The sequence below is a fragment of the Heptranchias perlo genome, chromosome 2 (genome assembly GCF_035084215.1).
Source record: "Heptranchias perlo isolate sHepPer1 chromosome 2, sHepPer1.hap1, whole genome shotgun sequence".
In the NCBI taxonomy this organism is placed as follows: Eukaryota; Metazoa; Chordata; class Chondrichthyes; order Hexanchiformes; family Hexanchidae; genus Heptranchias; species Heptranchias perlo.
Window position 1 is genome coordinate 128,317,325 of NC_090326.1, and position 25,894 is coordinate 128,343,218.

Below are 25,894 nucleotides of genomic sequence, written 5' to 3' on the forward strand. Positions count from 1 at the left end.
CATTACCATCGCCGAATCCCCCACCATCAACATCCTGGGGGTCACCATTGACCAGAAACTGAACTGGACCAGCCATATAAATACTGTGGCTACGAGAGCAGGTCAGAGGCTGGGTACTCTGCGGCGAGTGACTCACCTCCTGACTCCCCAAAGCCTTTCCACCATCTACAAGGCACAAATCAGGAGTGTGATGGAATACTCTCCACTTGCCTGGATGAGTGCAGCTCCAACAACACTCAAGAAGCTCGACACCATCCAAGATAAAGCAGCCCGCTTGATTGGCACCCCACCCACCACCCTAAACATTCACTCCCTTCACCACCGGCGCACTGTGGCTGCAGTGTGCACCATCCACAGGATGCACTGCAGCAACTCGCCAAGGCTTCTTCGACAGCACCTCCCAAACCCGCGACCTCTACCACCTAGAAGGACAAGAGCAGCAGGCGCATGGGAACAACACCACCTGCACGTTCCCCTCCAAGTCACACACCATCCCGACTTGGAAATATATCGCCGTTCCTTCATTGTCGCTGGGTCAAAATCCTGGAACTCCCTTCCTAACAGCACTGTGGGAGAACCGTCACCACACGGACTGCAGCGGTTCAAGAAGGCGGCTCACCACCACCTTCTCGAGGGCAATTAGGGATGGGCAATAAATGCTGGCCTCGCCAGCGACGCCCACATCCCGTGAACGAATAAAAAAATTTTTTTTAAAAACCCCCATCCCTAGATGTTTGTTCAAGCTGAATTAGACATTGTATAAATTCAGTGTCCTGTTTCACCCAGCTCGGAACTTCATTCTCCATATCCTAACCATTTACTTCCACTTCAGCATCATCACCCTTATTTCAATCCCAAAACCAGCTGCTAAAACCATTGTCCTTGCTTTTGTTACCTCCAAACTCTACTTCTGTAGCACCCTCCTTCCAAGCTCCATCTGACACAAAATGCAACTTGTCCAAAACTCTGTTCCACTCACCCATCGCCCCTGTCCTCAAACAACTATTGGCTTCCTATTCTACAATTATTCACTGAATTCAAAATCTTCATCCTCATTTACATATCTTTCCCTAGCCTCACCCCATTTACCTCTTTAATCTCCTACGTCTCAGCCCATACCCTTCAGTCCTCAAACTCTAGTCTTCAGTGCAATCCTCTGCCTCCAATCCACAATCAGTTGAAGAGCCTTCAGCTATCTCAGCCCTACTCTTGGAGCTCCCTCCTTATCCCATCTTGTCAATGTTTTTTGCCATCCCTACTAATTTTCAATGTCTGTTTTCCCTCTGTGAGGCACCTTGTTTACTACATTAAAGATACTATATAAATGCAAACTGTTATTGAGTTACTTGTTGCCTTATCATGTTTTTTTAAATAAGCTGTTTATTAAAGTTAAATGTTTTAATCTTAGGAACTAACTTCCAGTGGACGTAGTTCTAGCAGTTCTTCTCTTGCTAGTCCAACCACAACTGGACAGAGTCCAGCTCAGCAAGGGTCAGGAGTTCAGCAGGTTAACTGTATGTCAGGAACACTATCTAGTGGTATGCAGACGATGGCCTCCACCATCCCCACAATGACTTCAGTAAGCGGGTTAATGGGAACATTACCAGGAAACCAGCTGGCAATCAATGGATTTGTCGGTGCTCTGAATGGAGTTATACAGACCCCCGTGTCAATAACACAAAACCCAAGCCCGATAACGCATGCTGCTGTGCCACCTAATGTAACTCTTCCATTATCCACCAATCTAAACAACAGGTAAGATCTTTAAAACATTTCTACCAGCATTTTTGTAAACGTTGTTTTGGCCAGTAAAATCAGCAATGAGTTTGATTTGATCAGTCTTATTGTTGATTTCTAATGTTATCAGTGAAACAGCTGACACACTAGTCTTTTCACTTTTTTTGCTTAGAGAAAACATAATGGTGATTTTGTAAAAAAAAATACTAAACCAAGCAATTTAGCAATAAGCACATGTTAGAGACTAAAAACAGTCTTAAGTTTTTGTTCTGAAAATAGAAAATGTAAAGCTGTGTATATTATACACTAGTTGACCTTCAGTGTCACTGCACAAAGGGAGCCCAGAGTAAGTGCAGCTCCACTTAAACTGGGCTGGGACCAGTGTCCTATCGAATCAAATAACTAGGGCAGTAGGTAGGGCTTTAAACTAATAAGAAGGTGGGGGGGCATTCAGGTAAGGGTAAATTTATATGTCTGAAGAAAAAAGTCAAGGCTGTAAAGCTGAGTAGCGATTTAGGTAAAAACAAGCAGAGTGTGTCAGGAAGGGACAAAGAGTTTAACAAAGGTAATAGGGCATTAGACTATTTTTCCCTGATGTGACTGTGAAGTTAAAATTAAAGGCGCTATATCTGAATGCACGAAGCATTCGTAACAAGATAGATGAATTAATGGCACAGAGAGGAATGGGTTTGTTCTAGTAGCCATGACTGAGATGTGGTTGCAGGGTGACCAAGATTGGGAACTAAATATTCCAGGGTACTTGACTTTTAGAAAAGACAGGCAAAATGGAAAAGGAGAGGGGGCAGAGGAAGGCATAGCCCTGATAATAAAGGATGAGATAAAGGCAGTAGTGAGAAAGGATCTTAACTCAGAAAATCAGGAAGTTGAATCAGAATGGGTGGAGCTAAGAAATAACAAGGGGCAGAAAACATTGGTGGGAGTAGTTTATAGGCCCTCTAACAGTAGATATGTTGGACAGAGCATAAATCAGGAAATTAGAGGAGCATGTAACAAGGGTAATGCAATAATCATGGGGGACTTTAATCATCTTATAGACTGGGCAAATCAAATTGGCAAAAGTAGTTTGGAGGACAAGTTCATTGAATACATTCAAGACAGTTTTCTGGAACAGTATGTTGAGGAACCAATTAGGGAACAGGCTGTTTTCGAGCTAGTATTGTGCAATGAGGCAGGGTTAATTAGTAATCTTATAGTTAAGGATCCTCTGGGGCAGACTGATCATAATATGATAGAATTTCATATTGAGTTTGAGAGTGATGTAGTTAAGTCCGAAACTAGGGTCTTAAATTTAAACAAAGCCAATTACATAGGTTTGAACGGGCAAGTTGGCTAAGGTAGATTGGGAAATTAGATTAAAAGATAGGATGGTAGATAAGCAATGGCGAACATTTAAAGAAATAATTCATAATTCCCAACGAATATATATTCCCTTGAGGAATAAAAACTCCACAGGAAAAGTGATCCAATAGTGGCTAACTAGAGAAGTTAAGGATGGTATTAGATTAAAAGAAGATGCTTACAGTGTTGCCAAAAAGAGTAGTAAGCCTGAGGATTGGGAGGGTTTTAGAAATCAGCAAAGGATGACCAAGAAATTGATAGAGCGAGAAAATTGAAAATGAGAGTAAACTAGCAAGAAATATAAAAAGATTGTAAGAGCTTCTATAAACATGTAAAAAGGAAGAGATCAGCGAAAGTAAACGTGGGTCCCCTCGAGGCAGAGACGGGAGAAATTATAATGGGGAAAAGGAAATGGCAGAGATGTTAAACAAATATTTTATATCTGTCTTCACAGTAGAAGACACAAAAAAATACCAGAAATTGTGGGGAACCAAGGGGCTAATGAGAGAGAGGATCTGAAAGTGATTAAGATTAATAAAGAAAAGGTACTGGAGAAATTAATGGGACTAAAAGCTGACAAATCCCCTGGACCTGATGGCCTACATTCTAGGGTTCCAAAAGAGGTGGCTGCAGAGATAGTGGATGCATTGGTTTTGATCTTCCAGAATTCCTAAATTTTAGAAAGGTCCCCATGGATTGGAAGGTAGCAAATGTAACCCCACTATTCAAGAAAACCGGACTATAGGCCAGTTAGCCTGACATCAGTAGTAGGGACAATACTAGAATCTATTATTAAGGACGTAGCAACAGGACACTTAGAAAATCATAATATGATCAGGTAGTCAACATGGTTTTATGGAAGGGAAATCATGTTTGATAAATTGAGTTTTTTGAGCGTTTAACTAGCAGGGTAGATAAGAGGGAAACAAGTAGATGTAGTATATTTGAATTTTCAAAAGGCATTCAATAAGGTGCCACACAAGAGGTTGTTACACAAGATTAGGGCTCATAGGATTGGGGGTAATATATTAGCATGGATTGAGGACTGATTAACGGACAGAAAACAGAGACTAGGAATAAACGGGTCATTTTCAAGTTTCAGGCTGTGACTAGTGCTGCAAGGATCCGTGCTTGGGCCTCAACTGATAACTACATATATTAATGACTTAGATGAAGGGACCGAGTGTAAAGTTACTGACGATACAAAGCTAGGTGGGAAAGTAAGCTGTGAAGAGGCTGCAAAGGGATATAGACATGTTAAGTGAGTGGGCAAGAAGGTGGCAGATGGAGTATAATGTGTGGAAATATAAAATTATCCACTTTGGTAGGAAGAATAGAAAAACAGAATATTTTTTTAAAAGGTGAGAGACTAAGAAAGGTTGGAATTTAGTGGGATTTGGGTGTCCTTGGAAGTTAACATGCAGGTACAGCAAGCAATTAGGAAGGCAACTAGTATGTTAGCCTTTATTGCAAGGGGGTTTGAGTCTAAGAGTAAGGAGGTCTTGCTGCAATTATATAGGGCTCTGGTGAGACCACACCTGGGGTAATACTGTGTACAGTTTTGGTCGTCTTACCTAAGGAAGGATATATAGTTGCCTTAGAGGGGTTGCAAGGAAGGTTCACTAGATTGATTCCTGGGATGAGAGGATTGTCCTATAAGGAGAAATTGAGTAAAATGGCCCCATATTTTGTGGCGTTTAGAAGAATGAGAGGTGATCTCATTGAAACGTATAAAATTCTTAGAGGGCTTGACAGGGTAGATGCTGAGAGGCTGTTTCCACTGGCTGGAGTGTCTAGAACTAGGGGTCATAATCTGAGGATAAGAGGTTGGTTATTTAGGACTGAGATGAGGAAAAATTTCTTCACTGAGGGTTGTGAATCTTTGGAATTCTCTACCCCAGAGAGCTGTGGATGCTCAGTCGTTGAGTATATTCAAGATTGAGATCGATAGATTTTTGGACACTAATGGAATCAAGGGATATGGCGATAGGGCAGGAAAGTAGAGTTGAGGTAGAAGATCAGCAATGATCTTACTGAATAGCAGAGCAGGCTCAAGGGGCCGTAAGGCTTTTTCCTGGTCTTATTTCTTATGTTCTTACGTTCCAGTTAAACGGGTTAGAGAGCGGAAGATAATTGGACCCAGTCTAAGTGAGAACTGAGATGATGGCGGCCAGAAAAATTAAGAATTGCATGATGCCAAAATTATGCACCTCTTCATCCCCCTTGCCCCCTAAACCTTCTCTGCCTTCCCCTTAAATTTATATATCTGAGTAACTGATTGTAGTATTCTTTAAATTTTGTAAGTTGACAGGCAGCAACAGTTTAAGAGGGTGTGGGGAGGCACACTGGGACAGCGAGCAGGGATGGGCAATGGGCTGGAGGGTAACAGGAGCAAGGAGAATGCCAGTCCTGAACAGGCCAACTGTTGAGAGATGGCAGTAGGGTTGCCAACTCTGGTTGGATGAATTCCTGGACAGTTGATCACATTTTTGATCACATGATGTTTGCAAATGTTATTGCATTTGCCTTATAAAAGTTGGGTCCCTATAGTTGAACATCTTTGCTCGCACTTAATAGTATTTTTAGAAAAAACTACAAGAATAATTAAAGGATCTCCATTTTGTGTAAAGGTAGACTGTGAAGACAACAACAATAATTTTCATTTATATAGCACCTTTAATGTAGTAAAACGTTCCAAGGCACTTCTCAGGAGCGTTATCAAATAAAATTTGACACCGAGCCACGAGATATTCGGACAGATGAGCAAAAACTTTGTCCAAGATGTAGGTTTTAAGGAGCGTATCAAAGGAGGAGAGAGAAGTAAAGAGGCAGTGAGGTTTTGGGAGGGAATTCCAGAATTTAGGGCCTTGGCAGCTGAAGGCATGGCCGCCAATGGTGGAGCGATTAAAATTGAGAACGCGCAAGAGGCAAGAATTGGAGGAGCGCAGAGATCTCGGAGGGTTGTAGGGCCAGAGGAGGTTACAGAGAATAGGGAGGGGTGAGGCCATGGAGGGATTTGAAGACAAGGATGAGAATTTTAAAATCAAGGCATTCCCGGACCAGGAGCCAATATACATCAGCGAGCATGGGAGGATGGGCGAACGGGACTTGGTGTGAGTTAGGATACGGGTAGCAAAGTTTTGGGTGAGCTCAAGTTTATGGAGGGTGGAAGATGGGAGGCCAGCCAGGAGAGCATTAGAATAGTCGAGTTTAGAGGTAACAAAGGCATGGATAAGGGTTTCAGCAGCAGATGAGCTGAGGCAGGGGCGGAGACAGGCGATGTTACGGAGGTGGAAGTAGGCGGTCTTGGTGATGGAGCAGATGTGTGGTCGGAAGTTCATCTCAGGATCATATAGGATGCCAAGGTTGTGAACAGTCTGGTTCAGCCTCAGACAGTGGCCAGGGAGAGGGATGGAGTCAGTAGCTAGGGAACGGAGTTTGCGGTGGGGACCGAAGACACTGGCTTTGGTCTTTCCAATATTTAGTTGGAGGAAATTTTTGCTCATCCAGTACTGGATGATGGACAAGCAGTGTGACAAATGAGAGACAGCGGTGGTGAGGTAGAGCTCGGTGTCGTCAGTGTACATGTGGAATCTGATGTGTTTTCGGATGATGTCGCCAAGAGGCAGCATGTAGATGAGAAATAGGAAGGGGCCAAAGATAGATCCTTGCGGGACTCCAGAGCTAATGGAGCGGGAAGTGAAGCCATTGCAGGTGATTTTCTGGCTACAACTGGATAAATAAGAATGGAATTTTAGGGACGGGCAATAAATGCCGGCCTCGCCAGCGACGCCCACATCCCATGAACGAATAAAAAGAAAAGGAACCAGACGTGCGCAGTCCCACCCAACAGGACTATGGAGGAGAGGCGTTGGAGGAGGATGGTGTGGTCAACCATGTCAAAGACTGCAGACAGGTTGAGAAGCATGAGGAGGGATAGCTTACCCTGGTCACAGTCACATAGGATAAGAACATAAGAAATAGGAGCAGGAGTAGGCCATCCAGCCTCTCGAGCCTGCTCCGCCACTCAACAAGATCATTGCTGTTCTTCTACCTCAATGCCATTTTCCTACACCATCCCCACATCCCTTGATGCCTTTAATATCTCGAAATCTATCGATCTCTGTTTTGAATGTACTCAATGACTGAGCCTCCACAGCCCTCTGGGGTGGAGAATTCCAAAGATTCACCACCCACTGAGTGAAGAAATTTCTCCTCATCTCAGTCCTGAATGTCTTACCCCTTATTCTGAGACTGTGACCCCTGGTTCTAGACTGCCCTGCCAGGGGAAATATCCTCCTTGCATCTACCCTGTCGAGCCCTGTAAGAATTTTGTATGTTTCAATGAGATCACCTCTCATTCTTCTAAACTCTAGAGAATGCAGGCCAAGTCTGCTCAATCTCTCCTCATATGACGATCCCACCACCCCAGGAATCAGTCTGGTGAACCTTCGTTGCACTCTCTCTGTGGCAAGTATACCCTTTCTTAGGTAAGGAGACCAAAACTGTACCCAATACTCCAGGTGCAGTCTCACCAAGGCCCTATATAATTGCAGTAAGACATCTTTACTCCTGTACTCAAATCCTCTTGCAATAAAGACTAACATTCCATTTGCCTTCCTAATTGCTTGCTGCACCTGCATGTTAGCTTTCAGTGATTCATGTACAAAAGGACAACCTGACCCCTTTGAACATCAACATTTCCCAATCTCTCACCATTTTAAAAAATACTCTTCATTTCTGCTTTTCCTACCAAAGTGGATAACTTCACATTTTGCCACATTATATTCCATCTGCCATGTTCTTGCCCACTCACTTAGTCTGTCTACATCCCCTTGAAGCCTCTTTGCATCCTCCTCTTAACTCACATTCCCACCTAGTTTTGTGTCATCAGCAAAATTGGAAATATTACATTTGGTCCCCTCATCCAAATCATTGACAGAGATTGTGAATAGCTGGGGCCCAAGCACTGATCCCTGCGCTACCCCACTAGTCATTTGTGACTTTGATCAGGGCCGTTTGAGTATTGTGGCAGGGGTGGAAACCTGATTGGAGGGATTCAAACATAGAATTGCGGGAAAGATGGGAGTGGGTTTGGGAGGTGACAATGCATTCAAGGACTTTGGAGAGGAAAGGGAGGTTGGAGTTGGGGCAGTAGTTTACAAAGACAAGAGGGGTCAAGAGTGGGTTTTTTGAGGAGGGGGTTGATGGCTGATTTGAAGGGCGGGGGGGGGGACAGTACCTGAGGAGAGGGAACCGTTAACAATATCAGCTAACATAGGGGCCAGGAAAGCAAGTTGGGTGGGCAGCAGTTTGGTGAGAATAGTGTCGAGGGAGGAGGAGGTGGGTCTCATACTAAAGATGAGCTCAGAACATCATCATGTATTCAGTTTTTTTTTGTAACCATCTTATCTATTGCAAAGTCAAGATTTATAAGGTACACCCACATTTCTAGGCTTGTTCTTTTAAAAAACTTAGAAGTTGCATCAGTCCAAGTCATTTTCCTTAATTTAGAAGATATGAGTTATGTATTAAATTTTATGGCAATTCACTTAACAAAACAAATCCTAATTTGTTCAGTTTTAGCTCCACTTTGATCCATTTTTGTACGTGTTGATATTTGTATGGTTATTGAGGTTATAAGGTGTTATGTCAACTGAATTTCAAATGAAGCTTGTTCAAGCTAAACAAATAATTGTTGAAGATTGCTAGTTTTATCAAATACTTCAAATGGAAAAGTAAAGAGTAGTGCAGTCCAGTGGTTATGCATGTGTTTTTGTATTCTATTTGTACAAAACATCTACGTTAAGAAATAATTCAGTTTTTAAAATTTGCTTAAACTAGTACTTTGTTTGTGGCTTAATATATTTTGTGAATCCATCTCACCTTGTCTTGTTTTGGAACTTGGCAATCCTTGTACTGTTTCCCCGGTACTGACCGCAGGCTTTAGTGGGTTTTCCTTCATTAGATTGGGGGCATGAAAAGTTTGGTGCCAGAACTTGAAGATGTCATGCGAGAAGTCCCAATACGTAATGACATGAACCACGATCTCTACTTGCATTTTCTCCCGGGTTGCTCACAGCAGTATCTGGGAGAATTAATCTTCCATTCCTGGACACTCCAGGAGGATTGGCTGCCCTTGGTGGCAATGAGTTAAGGTCTTGCGGGGTGGGAGATGGTCAGAGAATGAGAACAGGGCCATAAACAATGGGGAAAGTGGAGGGGGTGTGAAGAACTAGATGGGGGTAGGGGATGATAATTTTGGATATATGTAAGTTTTAAACTAAATTTGCTCTATTTTTTAAGTTGGCAAGCAGTTTAAAGGGTGGGGGTGGGCAGAAAGGCAGATTGAGGTGCTGACTTGTGGGTGATACTATTGGGGCAGCCAACTGGCAGGGGATGGGAGCAGGGATTTGTGGGCCGTAATTGGGGCAGTTGACTGGCGGGTAACAAGAGTAGGAAGCAGTGGGCTGTGATTGGGGCAGTTTACCAACAGGTGATGGGAGTGGGTAAGAATTGGGCCGCAATTGCAGCAGTTTGCCAGTGGGTGACGGGAATAGGGAGCAGTGGGCTGCAGTTAGGGCAGCAGACTGCCATTGATGGGAGTAGTGATCAACATCGGCAAAGGATCACCCAGCCGAGGCAGTCACTTAGAGGGGGTTGAGATCTAGGCATTGATCATAGATTCACACCAAGCCGTGAATGGGGGGCTGTGGAGAATCAGATCCAGCCATGGGAAGAGCCAGCAGGGTGGCTGACCACTGGGGTTGACAGGCAATGGGCCAAGGGAATAAGGAGCAGCAAAGACCCAGAACGGATGGGCTGCCGAGAGCCAACGTTATGACAAACACCAGTGGTGCGAAGGGGGCTTGGAAAGTTAGGATGAAATCGCAAGTGCGGCGGGCAGTTTTAGTGGCAGACAGCAGGCCAGAGACAGCCGAGATGTAGCGAACAGGTTGTTTAAGGGGGTTGAAGGGAAGTGGTAGACCAGGCAACAAGCATTCCTTGTAGCAGGTGTCAAACTTGTCACGCTGTAATTACATTCTACTGCCATTGGTGGCACTGTGTTTCAGTTTTGCATTCCTCGATCCTCAGCTTCTACTGCAGAGACAATCCTGTGTTCCAATCAACTCTACTTCTCTGCTTCCCAAATTGCTGTATTTTGCTAATTAACTATAAATAAGAACAGAATGTATGACTTTAAAATGGGCACTGTATAATGTCTGTGCCCCATAGTCCAATTATCTCCTGCCCTTTAACCCTGCTTCACCTGAAGTCTACTCTTCAGAACATAGGAACAGGAGTAGGCCATTCAGCCCCTCGTGCCTGCTCTGCCATTTGATAAGATCATGGCTGATCTGTGATCCAACTCCATATACCTGCCTTTGGCCCATATCCCTTAATACCTTTGGTTGCCAAAAAGCTATCTATCTCAGATTTAAATTTAGCAATTGAGCTAGCATCAATTGCCGTTTGCGGAAGAGAGTTCCAAACTTCTACCACCCTTTGTGTGTAGAAATGTTTTCTAATCTCACTCCTGAAAGGTCTGGCTCTAATTTTTAGACTGTGCCCCCTACCCCTAGAATCATCCACCCTATCCGTTCCCCTTAATATCTTATAAACTTGGATCAGATCACCCCTTAACCTTCTAAACTCCAGAGAATACAACCCCAATTTGTGTAATCTCTCCTCGTAACTTAACCCTTGAAGTCCGGGTATCATTCTAGCAAATCTGCGCTGCACTCCCTCAATATGTCCTTCCGAAGGTGCGGTGCCCAGAACTGCTCACAGTACTCCAGGTGCGGTCTAACCAGGGTTTTGTATAGCTGCAGCATAACTTCTGCTGCCTTGTACTCTAGTCCTCTAGATATAAAGGCCAGCATTCCATTAGCCGCCTTGATTATTTTCTGCACCTGTTCATGACACTTCAATGATCTATGTAGCTGAACCCCTAAGTCCCTTTGGACATCCACTGTTTTTAACTTTTTACCATTTAGAAAGTACCCTGTTCTATCCTTTTTTGATCCAAAGTGGATGACCTCACATTTGTCTACATTGAATTCCATTTGCCACAGTTTTGCCCATTCACTTAATCGATCAATATCGCTTTGTAATTTTATGTTTTCATCTACACTGCTTACAATGCCACCAATCTTTGTGTCATCGGCAAACTTAGATATGAGACTTTCTATGCCTTCATCTAAGTCATTAATAAATATTGTGAATAATTGAGGCCCCAAGACAGATCCCTGCAGGACTCCACTGGTCACATCCTGCCAATGTGAGTACCTACCCATTATCCCATTATCCCTACTCTCTGTCGCCTTTCGCTCAGCCAACTTCCTAACCAAGTCCGTATTTTTCCCTCGATTCCATGGGCTTCTATCTTAGCTAACAGTCTCTTATGTGGGACCTTTTCAAATGCCTTCTGGAAGTCCATATAAATAACATCCATTGACATTCCTCTTTCCACCATTTTAGTCACCTCTTCAAAAAATTCATTCAGGTTTGTCAGGCACGACCTACCTTTCACAAATCCATGCTGGCTCTCTCTGATTATACTTGGTCTTGACTCTGTGTGCAGTGCCATGGGAGATCAATTAGTTTAACATATAGAAATTAAACCTGAAGAGATAAATTATCTTGGGAGGAAACAAGATGGTGTCGGAGCTGAGAGAAGTTCAGAGGTTTTCTCCATAGCACCATCCAGTGGCCGGATTGGGCAATTACATTGTGGCCAGTCTAATGTAGGAATTTACAATGTAAAAAAACTGACACAGAAGTATGACTAAAATCTAGCAACAGGAAGTGGTCACAAATGTAAGATATTTAATAAGAGATATTTATATTTCAGCACAGAACTTTAACAATTTTAAAAAAGCTCTCCACTGATCTCCTGTTTAGGCTGCGATTTAAGTTAGGTGGGGCAAACTTAGATATGAGACTTTCTATGCCTTCATCTAAGTCGTTAATAAATATTGTGAATAATTGAGGCCCCAAGACACATCTAGCACTCATTGCTCAGCAGCTCCTATGCTTTGACACAGTGGTTTAACTCATGTTGAATGTTATTTCCATTCTCGTGGCTTAGAAATTTTAAAGGAGCTTCTTCATGATGGGTTTCTTTTAAAGTTAATGTAGAAATTATTACAAGTTATATGATGTATTTGTTTTCAAAATACTTTAAGATAAAAGTGTTGTGGGACTTTATCATGGAATATGAATATATATCTTTAATAACTACATCATGAACTTTATAACTCCAGCCTCTGCACTTCATCTGCATAATACTCACATGGAGAGATTAAAAACTTGGACAAATCTACCCAGGCTGCTCTGGTAAACCAGGGCACTCAATGGCAAAGTTTGGGATTAGATTGCCAGTTTACACTTTTAGTTGGTGAGCATTGTGTCTGCTTGGCAATGGGGAACAGTGTTCCTTTTGATTTGTTTTTTTTGCTAGATCATAAATAAAATATTGTGATTGGATCTAAGTATAACTTTAAAAGCCAGAGTTTTCTGCTGGCTCCAAGTTGAGTCTTTGCTCCCTCCTTTGGCCCAGGAACCATACTTTCACTGTGTTAAATCTTTGCATAAATTCCCCCAGCTGTACCCATAGCCTCACCTTTGACCTGACCACCCCTCATGTCTCTTTGCTGCCACGATCTCAATCTCTGACCACTTTGTCAAGACCGTTTCTATTTACATCCCTCTTCCTTCAACCAACCCTCACCATCTTCAGCCACTTACATTCTGTCCTGCAAAGTCTCACTCGCCCATTTCCCTTTTCCTTGCTGACCGACTCCCAGTCCCCCAATTCATTCAATTCAAAATCCTCACCAAACTCCTCTGCCTCTCCATTTCTATCTCCAACTTTTCAAAATCTTTCTTTTTGAAAAAGTTTTCTCCCTTGGCAGTTCAGCATCTGTTCCATTATCCTCTGTAAAGCATCTTGGGATGTTTCTACACCATATCAATGCAAGTTGTTATGTAATAAATTCTCCCAACCTTTACTGTAATCAGTAACTAGACTGAAATGAAGTATTGAATGTTCCTCAACTCTCCAGTATCCTGCAATAGTTTCCATTCTCCAAGTACGAGTGGTGCAGGTTTTGACTGTGGGGAAGGATCACAGCCAATTCCGTGACCTAATTTAAGTTGCTCATGCGTACTTTCCAGCAGGCGTCACTAGATTGTGATTTCTCTTTTTCCACCTTCTCTGAAACATTGACATTGGCAGAGCCAGTGGGGGGGTCAGGGGGATTATGACCACCCACCCCTCACCAATCACTGAGGTTGGCCAATGTATGTCAGGACTCATCCAAAATTGACTGCAAGTAATTTACTCACTTAACTTTAAATTCCTGATTGCGTTGCCATTTGGCACAAACGGCAGTGCGTCATTGGAGGATGTTGTTATGCTGTGTGTGCAGCGACAAAGCATTAGCTGCCTGATCTGCCTCTGTTTCCAAGGCTGGACTTCAAACCCCCCCACCCCCCACAATCCTTCGACTTCAGCTCCTCCCCGAATATTGAGACCCTCTAATGTATCCTCCACTTGATATCAGTTAACTTAGCATAAACCTCGTATCAAACCAGGAATCTTTATGGCACACTCCCACACCAGCATGATGCATTTATTTACTGAACCATCAGGAAAACTTTAAGAAGTCATTGCGTGGAGACAGATTGAGACTTACAAGTATTCTCCAAACAGAGGGAGAAGGCAAAGTTATAAAGAGGTTAGACTGCCCAAAGAACCCACACAACTATCCTCCCTTTGCAAAAAAAAAAGGTATGAATCAAGAATATTCTGTTGTATCAAAATGTTGAATTTGGTGAATCTGGTCCTAATGAAATGTGTGGCCTAGTAGTCCTAAACTTTTAAAATGTGTGTTTCGTCTACTGTGTATTATTTTTGCAAACTATTTTTCTATTATAGTGTTCCAGGATTGAGTTTACTTTCTGAGCAACAGAGACAACTGTTACTTCACCAACAGCAGCAACAACTTCAACAATTGTTGCCATCCCAGCAGCTTACTTCAGTAAGACTATTCTTTTATGACATTCAAAATAGATGCATAAGAGTTAGCCATCGTTTGATAGCTTACTAACTGCAGTACTAATATATTTATAACACTTTTCTATTTTTAAGCAGACTGAGAAGCTTGCAAGTTTAAAGATCTGTAATCTGAATGTATAATTAAACTAAATTGAAAATGTAATACAATACCATATATGGTAATTATATAAATATTTAAGAATTGTTTTTGGAACTTACAGCCATCTTTTTATTCTGATGCTGCTTTTGCATTGGAGAATTTTAGATGATTATTTAAATGTATTTGAAGGACATGCATTGAATTGGCCAATGAAAGGTGTTAACAGCAAGATAAGAAAAATGTTTACACGAGTATCATAAGATCTGGAACAACTTTGTTTAAAAAAAAATTGCAATTTGGTTATAAAAAAAATGGCTCTAATGGTCATTTTTCAGTTCAAGGATCTGAAAATTCCAAGATCGTGATTATACTCAACCTAATAGACTTTGCTGCTTGTCACATGTATGTCGGGTCGTGGTTAAAGTCCCCTGCCACCCCCCCCCCCCCCATCCCTTCCAAATGCAAGGTGAGTGAGCTTATGCATCTTGGTGGTAGATTCATCCATCTCGCGTTGTTCTGCCCATGATGGGAAGTTCTCGGCCTTCATTTGTCTCAAGAAATTACATTGCTGAAGTTTCATCTGCCTCTTTTTTTGAAAGGAAATATATTTTGTTATGGGAGGCACTAATCTTTTACATAAATAGGACAAAAGATTTTTTTAAATCTAGGCCTTTAATTTAGAAATAAAACTATAAGTAAATATTACAAAACAAAAGTTAGCACATTGAGTAGTGGAACATGCCTCATGATCCTCCCATTGAGAGCAAAATCTATCAAGAAATATAAGAGTTTACTTCATTTGTGTTTTGGACACTTCTTTGGCTGCTAAGTTGATGATTGCTATTAAGGCCATCTGCAAGACAACCTGGAACCATATATTCACTAAGCATTAGTGCTTAGAACACTTGGCTGCTGTTTTTTAAGCTGGCTTGAGAACATAGGTCATCTGAGTTATACACTCACTTCTGTAATACTTTTGTATACTTTTATTTGTGCATACGTGAAGATTGAAAAGAAAGTATACCACTTATAGTATAGACTTCAGACTCCACCAAGTTTCCCTAGCCTACCCATCATTTCTCATTTTCTCATTGTGAGAGTATTGCACTTGTATGGCAGCCCCTCCCATTAGAAGGAAGTGATTCTGAGCCACTGGCATTCTTTACTTATTTTAAAATTTTTATGCTTGGGTTCGATGCCACTTGGTGTGTAACTCCAGTGCAAGGTTACCCCAGGTTTAAAAGTGCCTGATGTATGCCTTAGACCTGCTGGACACTTCCTAAACTTCCTGCTGTTAATTTAACTAACTAGAGAGTGTGGATGCTGCCGCCCACACTATTTAAACATTTAAAATTTAAATGCTGGAAGAAAAGCTCTGTGCACACATATAACTATGAATGTGCAGAAATCTCTTCTGGGCCAAAGAATCAGAGTCCCAGCCAGACAGTGTAAACAGGGTATTCTGTGGCTGGACCAGACATTGTAGCTACCAATATCTGCAATGTAAATGCATCATATGTCTAATCTAATTTAATGGTGATCACTAGACACTACAACAACTTGCATTTATATAGCTTCTTTAATGTAGAAAACATCCAGAGGGACTTTAGAGCGGAGAAATGGACACTGAGCCATAGAAGAATGAGAATAAGTGACCGTATACAGTTTTGAAAAGATAAATTTTGAGGAGGCCCTTGAAGGTGAAGGAGCATAAGGAGAGAATTTCAAAGATCACATCCTAAACAGCTGAAGGCTTAGCCACCACTAATGGCATAGAACGATTTGGAGTTGCATAGGTAGGCCAGAGTTGGAGAACCGAAGACCACTAGACTGTAGCAGTTTAAAATCTTACAGTGGGGAGAGATCATGGGAAGATTTTGAACTCAATGGGCTCTGGTGAGACCACACCTGGAGTACTGTGTATAGTTTTGGTCTCCTTATCTAAGGAAGAATATACTTGCCTTATTGGGGGTGCAACAAAGGTTCACTAGATTGATTCCTAGGATGAGAGCGTTGTCCTGTGAGGAGAGATTGAGTAGAATGGGCCTATACTCTCTGGAGTTTAGAAGAATGAGAGGTGATCTCATTGAAACGTATAAAATTCTTAGAGGGATTGATAGGGTAGATGCTGAGAGGCTGTTTCCCCTGGCTGGAGAGTCTAGAACTAGGGGGGTCTCAGTCTCACGATAAGGAGTTGGCCATTTAGGACCGAGATGAGGAAAAATTTCTTCACTCAGAGGGATGTGAATCTTTGAGCCCTCTGGAGTAGAGAATTCCAGTCGTTGAGTATATTCAAGACTGAGACCGATGGATATTTGGACATTAAGGGAATCAAGGAATATGGGGATAGGGTGGGAAAGTGGAGTTGAGGTAGATCATCAGCCATGATCTTATGAATGCAGCAGGCTCGAGGGGCCATATGGCCTACTCCTGCTCCTATTTCTTATGTTCTTATGGTGCACTGGGGGTCAGGGAGCCACTGAAGATCAGCAAGGGCAGGAATGATGGGCAAAAGGAGATTGATACAGGCAGTGGTGTTTTGGACACATTGCAGTTAGAGCAATATGGAGCTAGCTTGAGAGACATTAGAAAAAGTCAAGGTAACAAAAGTGTTTGTGACAATGGAGGTGAAGTAAGGGGAGACAATTTTGTGGAGGTGGAAGTAAGTGGTCTTGGTCATAGAAAAGAAAGATATGGAATTTGAAGCACAGCTCAAGGGTGAACAGCACACTGCGGTTTTGCACCATCCGCTTCAGCCTGAGTAAGCAACCAGGAAGGACGATGGAATCATGCAAAGGTGTATGGTGTTTTTAGTGGGAGCTGAATAAGATGGCATCAATCTTCCCAGTAGGAGGACATTCTGGAACATTTACAACTTCATGTTTGGCATATGGTGTAATCAAACACCAAGATGGTGGTGGAGGGAGTACCATTGTACATTAGTAGGATACAGCACAGAAGGAGGCCGTTTGGCCCGTCGTGCCTGTGCCAGCTCTTTGGCAGACCTATCTAATTAGTCTCACTTCCCTGCTCTTATAGTATCATAGTAGTATACAAGGATAGGTCGAACTGGGTGTCATTAACATATATATGGAAATTTACCAATACCTTTGGATAATGTTGCAACATAGGAATGGGGGGGGATACCTACAATTGAATCTCGGGCTTGTCTGGGGGTGGAGGAAGAGATGTTGCTGGAGATGTGCTTGCAACATTGAGACAAGGAGCGGAACAAGGTGAGGCAGTGACTCACGTTGATCGCTGCAGAGAGGACAGGGGAAATAACATGCCACAGTTGCAGTCACATAGAATTACACAGAATGTACAGCACAGAAACAGGCCGTGCCACTGTTTATGTTCCAAACGAGCCCCTCCCACTTCTCTTCATCTAACCCAATCAGCAGAACCTTCTAATCCTTTCTCCCTCATGTGCTTATCTAGCTTCCCCTTAAAAATGCATCTATGCTGTTTGCCTCAACTACTCCATGTGACAGCAAGTTCCACATTGTAACCGCTCTCTGGGTAAAGAAGTTTCTCCTGAATTCCATATTGGATTTATTAGTGACTATCTTATATTTATGGGCCCTAGTTTTGGACTCCTGTGTAAGTGGAAACATCTTCTCTATGTCTACCCTATCAAAAGATGTCAGTGACTTTGACCATGGTTGACTCTGTGCTGTGGGCAGACTGAAAAGAATTGTGGGAGATGTAAGCAAACAATTGGGTAGCAATGAATCATTAAAAAAAACTTGAGTGGTTAGAGATAGGATGGTAGCTGGAGATGAAGGAGGGGTTCAAGGGTGTTCACCAATCTACAGCTCACTAATAATTTCTGGTGGGCTGCTGAGCATCTTCTAGTACTCTGCTTTACCTGTTATATTAAGAATCCATTAAATTATTTTCGCACTTTATAACTGAGGCCCGTATGGGGATTTGTAGTTTATATGCTGCCAATTAATGTGAAATTCACATTTTTGTGTTACTAAAACCAGGAACAACATCAGGCTCTGTTTTATCAGATAATGCAGCAACAGCACCACCACCATCAACATGAGCTACAGCAGCTGCAGATCGCTGGAACAACACAGATTCCAATGAATAACCTACTGGCAAGTGCCCAGGCTCAACCACTTCACTCAGCTCCTCCCAATCCTTTCATATCCATTCATAGTGAAAATTCCACACCAAAAGTTGCAGTAAGTGCCATAGCCTGAAACAGCATATTTTACAATGGCAGTTCATGACAGAAGATATTTTATTCTGTTTCTTTTGTATGTCTAATTGGATTGTATTTCATAGCTGTTGAAATTGAACACATAAATCTAACTTTTTAATTAAACTTGTTTAAACATATGTACATACCCAAGTCTCTGGATTTGGTTGGAATGGTGTTAGTTTTTTGAAAATTTTATCAACTGGTAAATAAACTGACTATTTTTGCACTGCAACTACTTTTTAAACTACTAAATATTTTAAAATAACATGGGTTATTTGAAATAAGTAAAGGAATTTAAGAAACTGAGATGAAGCACTGATTGTAAATTAATTACAGTTATGTGGAATAATTTTAACATTGTACCTTTTCCTTTTTCTCCAGAGGCTCAACGACAAAGGTAGCCCTGTTACACAGGAAAAAAGTTGACACAGGATTTTTAAATTCCAGAATGTGTCTGTCTTGTTGTCATAGCAGTTCAGCCAGCTGCAGAGTGGATGACTCTTGCTTGGTGTGTAGTAGGAGTTGCTAAAGGATAGTGGCAAATACACTGGTAGTCACCATGTATAACCAAAATAACTTTCATAAGCCATTCCTATATCGTCACAACATTTGGTTGACTAGTGTTGCAGCTTGATTGCACTAATATAAAACTTAGTTCACTGACATTGGACATCGAGAAATCTAAAAAATGAACTTGTTTTCAACTTCATCGGTAAAACTTGAATCATTCAGTTTTTGTGCTTGTTTTGATGCCAGTAAAATTATGATTTTTAAATAAAAATTTAAATATCTTTTAAATGACAGAAATGCAAGTTACATTGAAAAAAAGTGACAAGGTATTGTTCCTGGTCCTGCAGATGTGCAGGCATGGTTTGGGATTTGCATCATCTGAGTTTTACGTTGCATGCGTTTTGTGTTATGTCCTGTTCCTTTGCTGTGAATGTGGTATGCTTCCAGGACCACTGCTAGCATGGATACGCAGTAGTGGTGCAGTGGGCTTGTGAGATTTTTTTGGCTGCTGGGGGGACCAGATCAATCTATAAAGTGGAAGAAATGGATTAGTCTGCCGCTGGGGAAGGTTCCTTTGAGAGATGTGTTGGCTGTCAGCCTAACCAAGTGCCTATTGCTAGGTCCATTGTGAAATAGCTCTGGACAGCTGAGTATGCACTCAATCACAATTCCTGTCACAGCAGCAGGAATTCCCAGCTCTCTACATGGCCAAGCCAGTTTGAACAATCTGGAGACTAACCCCCTCCACATATCGAACTGGAAGAGTGTTTGAAGTTATGATTAGTCTCAAGGTTAAATGTTGCACAGTTTGTACCTCTCATCTGTAAATATGCTTTGGCGAATCTCATTAATTGTGGGGAAAAATTGAAAATATAAAACCTCAATATTTTGGTTTGTGATATTTCTAATTAGCAGTGGTGCAGTTGACTGGAAGAGTATTGTTTTATTAATTTATTTTTATACATGCAGGGGAATTTTAGAAAAATGTTAAGACCAACTGGATTTTGTAGATATTTGCAAAGAAAGGTCAGTGTGGTTTATTTTAGATTCTTACTTTCAACCCACTGGTTGTCCTGTAACAAACTTTGTACAGATTTTGAACAAATTTGCTGTAGTGTTTATTTTACTTAGTTGTAAAATATCAAATGTATTAAAGAATGATATAAAATAACTGTCTCAGCAATGATTGTTAGTAATGTTTGTACTCAAAGGCATTACTGGTCTGCTAATGATTGTGGGGCTAAAACAGTGACTACAATTTAGGAGTTATGGAAAATGTATCTGATATTAATATGACTTCTTTACTGCCTCCTGTGGCCTACAGCAAAATGAGCTGGCATTTTATTTATTTGTTGCTTAAATAATGGTGCTGTTGTGTAAATATTTTCCAAGTGGTTTTTGGATTCCAAAGAAATTCTACTTTGTGTTTTAACAGTTTTGTATGTTCAGCATTTTAGCTGCCCTATTGTACATGAAAAATTAAGTTATCTCAAAGTTAATTCTCTGCATATAAAAGGAAAATTAAATTTTTAAAAAAATTTAAAGGAAGATGTTCATTATTTTGCACAATACATCTCAGTGGCTGCAGAACGCAATCAGTATAAATTTGGCTTATATTTTGATGATTTAAGAAAGTATAGAGCAAGAAAGAGAGATATGGCCCATCACTTATTTCTTCTACACACCATGTACTTCATTCTCTGCAATTAGCCTAGGTGTCATTATACAGGGAAGACAGTGCATCCCTCCTCCCAGAGCTTCAGTTTAGTTTCCTAACTGGAAAATATTCTTGCTTTACGCCCTTTCGTAGCAACAGATTTCACTCTTCAGTGTTGGCTTATCTTCGGTTTCAGATTGTCGGTACCAAATTGGTTCTTGCTAACCTTTTGTGAAGAACTGTTGAAGGCTAGATGTCTTGATTTCAAAGTACTGCTCAAGTACCGCAACGTCCTTAATTTGCTGATGGCCATATTTGTTACTTCATTACATTGCATTCCCTACTTTATCTACCCCTATTAGCATACCCTTCTATTCCTTTCTCATTCACGTGCTTATTTAGCTTCCCCTTAAATGCATGTATACTATTCGGCTCAACTACTCTTTGTTGTAGCATGTTTCACGTTCTAACCACTCTTTGCGTAAAGAGGTTTCTCCTGAATTCCCTATTGGATTTATTAGCAACTATCTTATATTGATGACCTAGAGTTTTGGACTCCTCCACAAGTGGAAACATTTTCTCTGCATCTACTCTATCAAACCCTTTCATTATCTTAAAGACCTCTATCAGGTCACCCCGCAGTCGTCTTGTTTCTAGAGGAAGAGACCCAGCCTGTTTAGTCTTTCCTGATAAGTATATCCTCTCAGTTCTGGTATCATCCTTGTGAATCTTTTAGCACCTTCTCCAGTGCCTCTATATCCTTTTTATAATATGGAGAGCAGAACTGCACAATACTCCCAAGTGTGGTCTAACCAAGGTTCTATACAAGTTTAACATAACTTCTCTGCTTTTCAATTATATCCCTCTAGGAATGAACCCCAGTGCTTTGTCTTTTTTGTAGTCTTATTAAACCTGCATCGCTACTTTGTGATTTGTGTATAGAATCATAGAATGCAGCCATATCTGTACCGAGATCCCTTTGCTCCTCTACCCCATTTAGTCTCTCATTATCCAAGCACTTCAGACTTATCTATATTGAAATTAATTTGCCAATTACATACCCATTCTGCAACTTTATTAATGTCTTCTTGCATTTTAACTACTTCCCACAACCCCAATTTTGTGTCATCTGCAAATTTTGAAATTGTACTTCTGATTCCCGAGTCCAATTTGTTACTGTACATTGTAAACAACCGTGGTCCCAGCACCGATCCCTGTGGAACACCACGTCCCACCTTTTGCCAATTGTGAGTAGCTACCCTTAACTCCTACTCTGTTTTGTAGCCAACTTGCTATCCGTCCCTTGACTCCACATGCTCTAACTTTAGTCATGAGTCTACAATGCGGTACTTTATTGAAGGCTTTTTGCAAATCCAAAAATATTGCATCTACTGCATTACCCTTAACTACTCTGTTACTTCTGCAAAGAATTCAATAAGGTTGGTTAAGCATGACTTTCCTTCCTGAAATCCGTGCTGACTGCTCTTTATTATATTTTTGTTTTACATCTTTGAGTAAAGATTCCATTATCTTTCCTACCACTGACGTTACCAAGGAAGAAGATGCTGCTAGAGTCTCGGTAAAGGAAGATTATAGTTGAGATACTGGACGGGCTAAAAATTGAGAGAAACTAGAAAGGCTAGCTGTATTTAAAGTAGATAAGTTACCCGCTCCAGATGGGATGCATCCTAGGTTGCTGAGGGAAGTAAGGGTGGAAATTGCAGAGGTACTGGCCATAATCTTCCAAACAGCCATAGCATAGTGCAGCTCCAACAACACTCAAAAAACTTGACACCTTCTAGAACAAAGCAGCCCACTTGATTGGCACCCCATCTACCACACTAAACATTCACTCCCTTCACCACCAGCACACCATGGCTGCAGTGTGTACCAGCCATAGGATGCACTGCAGCAACTCGCCTAGGCGTCTTCGACAGCACCTCCTAAACACGTGGCCTCTACCACTTAGAAGGACAAAGGCAGCAGGCACCTGCACGTTCCCCTCCAAGTCACACACTATCCCGACTTGGAAATAGATCACCGTTCCTTCATCGTCGCTGGGTCAAAAGCCTAGAACTCCCTACCTAACAGCACTGTGGGAGAACCTTCACCACATGGACTGCAGCGGTTCAAGGGGGGCTTACCACCGCCTTCTCAAGGGTAATTAGGGATGGGCAATAAATGCTGGCCGTGCCTGTGACGTCCACATCCCATTAACGAATTAAAAAAAAGGGTGGTGCCAGAGGACTGGAGAATTGCAAACATTACACATTTTTTTTTTGCAGAGTGTAAGGATAAACCCAGCACCTGCAGGCCAGTCAGTTCAATCTGTGGGTAAATTTTTGGAAACAATACTGTGGGACAGAATTAAGTCATTTGGATGAGTTTGGATTGATTACGGAAAGCCAGCACGGATTTGTTAAAGGCAAATCGTGTTTAACTAACCTGATGGAGTTTTTTGATGAGGTAACAGAGAGGGTAGATGAGGGCATTGCAGTTGATGAGGTGTATATGGATTTTCAAAAGACGTTTGATAAAGCGCCACCTGGTAGGCTTATCAAGATTGAGGCCCCTGGAATAAAGGGGGCAGTAGCAACATGGATACAGAATTGGCTAAGTGACAGGAAACAGATAGTAATGGTGAACAGTTGTTTTTCAGACTGGAGGGAGGTGTACTGTGGTGTTCCGCAGGAGTCTATGCTGGTACCACTGCTTTTCTTGAAATATATTAATGACTTGGGTGTACAGGGCACAATTTCAAAATTTGCAGATGACACAAAACTTGGAAGGGTAGTAAACAGTGAGGAGGATAGTGATCAACCTCAAGAGGATATAGACAGGCTACTAGCATGGGCGGACACGTGGCAGATGAAATTTAGCGCAGAAAAATGCAAAGTAATACATTTCGGTAGGACGAACGAGGAGAGGCAATATAAACTAGAGGACACAACTCTAAAAGGAGTAAAGGAACAGAGATCTGGGGGTTTATGTGCACAAATCGTTGAAGGTGGCAGGGCAGGTTGAGAGTGCGGTTAAAAAAGCATACGGGATCCTGGGGTTTATAAATAGAGGCATAGAGTACAAAAGTATGGAAGTCATGATGAACCTTTATAAAACACTGGTTCGGCCACAACTGGAGTATTGTGTCCTGTTCTGGGCACCGCACCTTAAAAAGGATGTTAAGGCTTTAGAGTTCAGAAAAGATTTACTAAAATGATTCCAGGGATGAGGGACTTTAGTTATGTGGATAGACTGGAGAAGCTGGGGTTGTTCTCCTTGGAACAGAGACGGTTGCAAGGAGATTTGATAGTCTGGACCCTTTATAATTTTGAATACCTCTGAGTAGATAGAGAGAAACTGTTCCCACTGGTGGAAGGGTCAAGAACCAGTGGACATAGATTTAAGGTGATCGGCAAGAGAACCAAAGGTGACGAAGAAAAATTAACAGAGCAAGTGGTTAGGATCTGGAATGCACTGCCCGAGGGGGTGGTGGAGGCAGATTCAATCATGGCCTTCAGAAGGGAACTGGATAGGTGCTTGAAAGAAAAAAAATTGCAGGGCTACAGGGATAGAGTGGGGGAGTGGGACTAGCTGAAGTATTCTCACATAGAGCTGGCACGGACTTGATGGGCCGACTGGCCTCCTTCCATGCTGTAACTGTTCTATGATTGCTATTGCCAAGATGTTCCCCTACGCTTACTTCTCTTATCTGTTCGGTTCACTTCCCATTACTAAATCCAGCAGTGAGTCCTCTCTTGGGCTTCTCAGATACTGGGTAAGAAAGGAGTCATGTACACATTGTAAAAATTCCATTCCCCTTTCCCTACCTCTTGTCAGTTTATTTGGGGGTAGTTGAAATCTCCCATGATTATTATTCAATGTTTTTTTTAAACTCAGTTTATAGATTTGTCTACGTATTTCAGCTTCCACGTCCCTTCCACTATTAGGTGGTCTGTAGCACATACCTATTAACGTGATCGATCCCTTATCCTTTGTCTCAATCCGTACGGATTCTGTTTCCATCTTAATATTACTTATGTCCCTTTTTTCTATTGCCATTATGTTGTCTCTAATTAGTACAGCTACTCCACACCCCCCCACTTCTTCCTTTCTAAATACATTATATCCTGTAATATTTAATTGCCCGTCTTGTCTTTATGTAGCCATGTTTCAGTTACTCTTGCTACATCCGGCTCCTAGTGACAAATTATTGCCTCCGATTCCGCCGTTTTGTTTGGACGCACTGCACATTGGTTAAAAAGTGAGGGGAACAATTATTAAAAACAAATTGCCTGTACAGCAGTCATTTCCTGCCCGCTCCCCGTAACCCCTAATTCCCTTTACTTCTAGGAAACTGTCGATTTCTGTTTTAAATTTATTCAATGATGTAGCTTCCACAGCTTCCTGGGGCAGCAAATTCGACAGATCCCTCCTCTACCCCATTTAGACTATTATCCAAGCAGTACGTGGCCCTCTTATTCTTCCTACCTAAATGTAATACATCACACTTATCTAAATCGAAATTCATTCGCCAATTACACACCCAATCAGCAAGTTTACGAATGTCTACCTGTATTTTGTCACAGTCCTCCTCAGTATTAACTATACAACCCCCCCCAAATTTGGTGTCGTCCACAAATTTTGAAATTGTACTTCCAATTCCCAAGTTCAAATCATTTATGTAAATAGTGAACAACAGTGGTTCCAGCACCGATGCTTGTAGAACACCACTTCCACCCTTTTGCCAGTCCGAGTAACTACCTTGAGCAGAGAGATAGAGAGTGAGCCTCTAATGGAGTGAGGTGTTAACAGATTGAGGACTTCCAACTGGGAATTTGATGAGTGTGGTAATTAGCACCTCCTTCCCCCTCTGCACCCAAGTGATTTAAACCAAAGAACTGTAGACTAAGACTGGAGCATAAAGTGGAGCCCGAGGAATCAAAATTCAAGTCAAAAAGCGACGTCACAAGACAAGAAGGAGCACCGAGGGTAAGTCAGTAAGTATTTAGTTCATTGGTTAGTGTTTTGGTCAGATAAACAGTAAAGTGCCTTAAAGCTAAACAAACAGTTTAAATAACTGTTAGCTAACATGACAGGACAGCTGGGGTCCGTCGCATGCACATCCTGTCCCATGTGGGAACTCCAGACCATTTTGCATGTCCTAGAAAACCACGTGCAGGAAGTGCCACCAACTGCTCAAGCTCGAGCTCGGAGTTTTTGAGCTCGAGGGGCGGCTGGCGTCACTACAGTGCA

The 25,894-nt window shown here is 41.8% G+C and overlaps 1 protein-coding gene across 8 annotated transcripts in view; it reads left to right on the top strand.

Annotated features, from left to right (window-relative positions):
* mllt10 (MLLT10 histone lysine methyltransferase DOT1L cofactor) overlaps nt 1-20,497 on the top strand; it is a 221,360-nt gene extending 200,863 nt beyond the window's left edge. For all 8 annotated transcript variants that reach the window (XM_068007104.1, XM_068007106.1, XM_068007105.1 and 5 more), the window contains 4 exons: nt 1,409-1,755; nt 14,039-14,141; nt 18,251-18,454; nt 18,856-20,497. In XM_068007104.1, coding sequence (XP_067863205.1) covers nt 1,409-1,755; nt 14,039-14,141; nt 18,251-18,454; nt 18,856-18,900 — 699 coding nt within the window. In that variant the 3' untranslated portion in view covers nt 18,901-20,497. The remainder of the gene's footprint in view (nt 1-1,408; nt 1,756-14,038; nt 14,142-18,250; nt 18,455-18,855) is intronic.
* Nucleotides 20,498-25,894: the final 5,397 nt, after the last annotated feature.